General features: G+C 44.4%; 1 protein-coding gene across 1 annotated transcript; it reads right to left on the reverse strand.

The window, feature by feature from the left end:
* Positions 1 to 11: 11 nt before the first annotated feature.
* LOC105558406 (golgin subfamily A member 6-like protein 1) lies at positions 12 to 959 on the reverse strand (the record flags this gene model as incomplete). Its single annotated transcript, XM_012006108.1, has 1 exon — positions 12 to 959. A coding segment is annotated over exon 1 (948 nt), but the record flags the coding sequence as incomplete, so codon positions are not given.
* Between the last annotated feature and the right edge of the window lie 116 nt (positions 960 to 1,075).

Here is a 1,075-nt window from a genome sequence, read left to right on the forward strand (position 1 = left end):
ACTCTCCATACTTGCTCCTCTGTCCGCGCCTCTTCCGCCTCCTTTTCCACCCTCTTGTTCTCTTCCTCTTTTTTTTGTTCACAAAGCCTCATGTACTCCTTTCTTTTTTCTCTATAATTCCGTTTTTCTTCTACTCCCTTCCACCATCTTTTTAACACTCTCCTTGTCTCTCTCTTCATGCTCCTACATTCTTCGTCCCACCATCCTTTCCTTTCCCTTCCTCCTGCCCCTCTTTCCTTTTCTACCTTCTTTAATGCATCTCTTATTTTCTCCTCTGCTTCCTCTATTTCTTCATCCACCCTTCTCTCTCCTATTCCTATTTCTCCTAGCTTATTCTTGAAATCTTCTCTTCCCTCCTCATCCCATACTCCTCTTACTTCTCTTCCTCTTTCTCTCCTTCCTCCTTTCCGCCCTCTCCTATCTCCTTTTAGCCATACCACCACCGGGTGATGGTCTGATTCTATTCTATTTACTACTTCCATTCTCTCTATCTCCTCTTCTATATCTTCCTCTACCATAACGTAATCAATCACTGACTCTCCTCTTCCTCCTGTGTATGTCCAGTTCCCTTCATTGTCTCCTCTTATTCCTCCGTTTAGAATAAACCATCCTCTTTCCTTGATAAATTGGGTCAGCCTCCTTCCTTCCTTATTCAACTTCTTATCCCTTGATCTTCTCCTAAACTCCCACCCATCCGTCCCCTCAATGCTCTCCTTTCCTCCTTCCTCCCCCGTCCTTGCATTAAAATCCCCTCCAATTATTGTTCCAATTCCTTCTTCTTTTTGTACCATCCAATTCTCTAACTTATCCAGCTTTCTCTCCATATCTCCATTTACATATACTCCTACCACTCTAATTATCTTCTTATCGCCCCTTATCCTCCCCACTATCACTCCCTCTATTTCTTCTTCCCCTTCTGTCTCCCTTACCGCTACTTCCTTCCTTACCCCTAAAATCATTCCTCCTGCCGCCCTCCCTTTCTTATTCTTCTTTACTGCCGCCTGCAATCTCCATATGAATCCCTCCGGAAGTCTATCTCTCACCTTTCCCCATCCTTTTTCCTCCACCCACGTCT

The sequence above is a fragment of the Vollenhovia emeryi genome, unplaced genomic scaffold, assembly GCF_000949405.1.
Source record: "Vollenhovia emeryi isolate VEMERY1.0 unplaced genomic scaffold, V.emery_V1.0 DF951630.1, whole genome shotgun sequence".
Classification (NCBI taxonomy): domain Eukaryota; kingdom Metazoa; phylum Arthropoda; class Insecta; order Hymenoptera; family Formicidae; genus Vollenhovia; species Vollenhovia emeryi.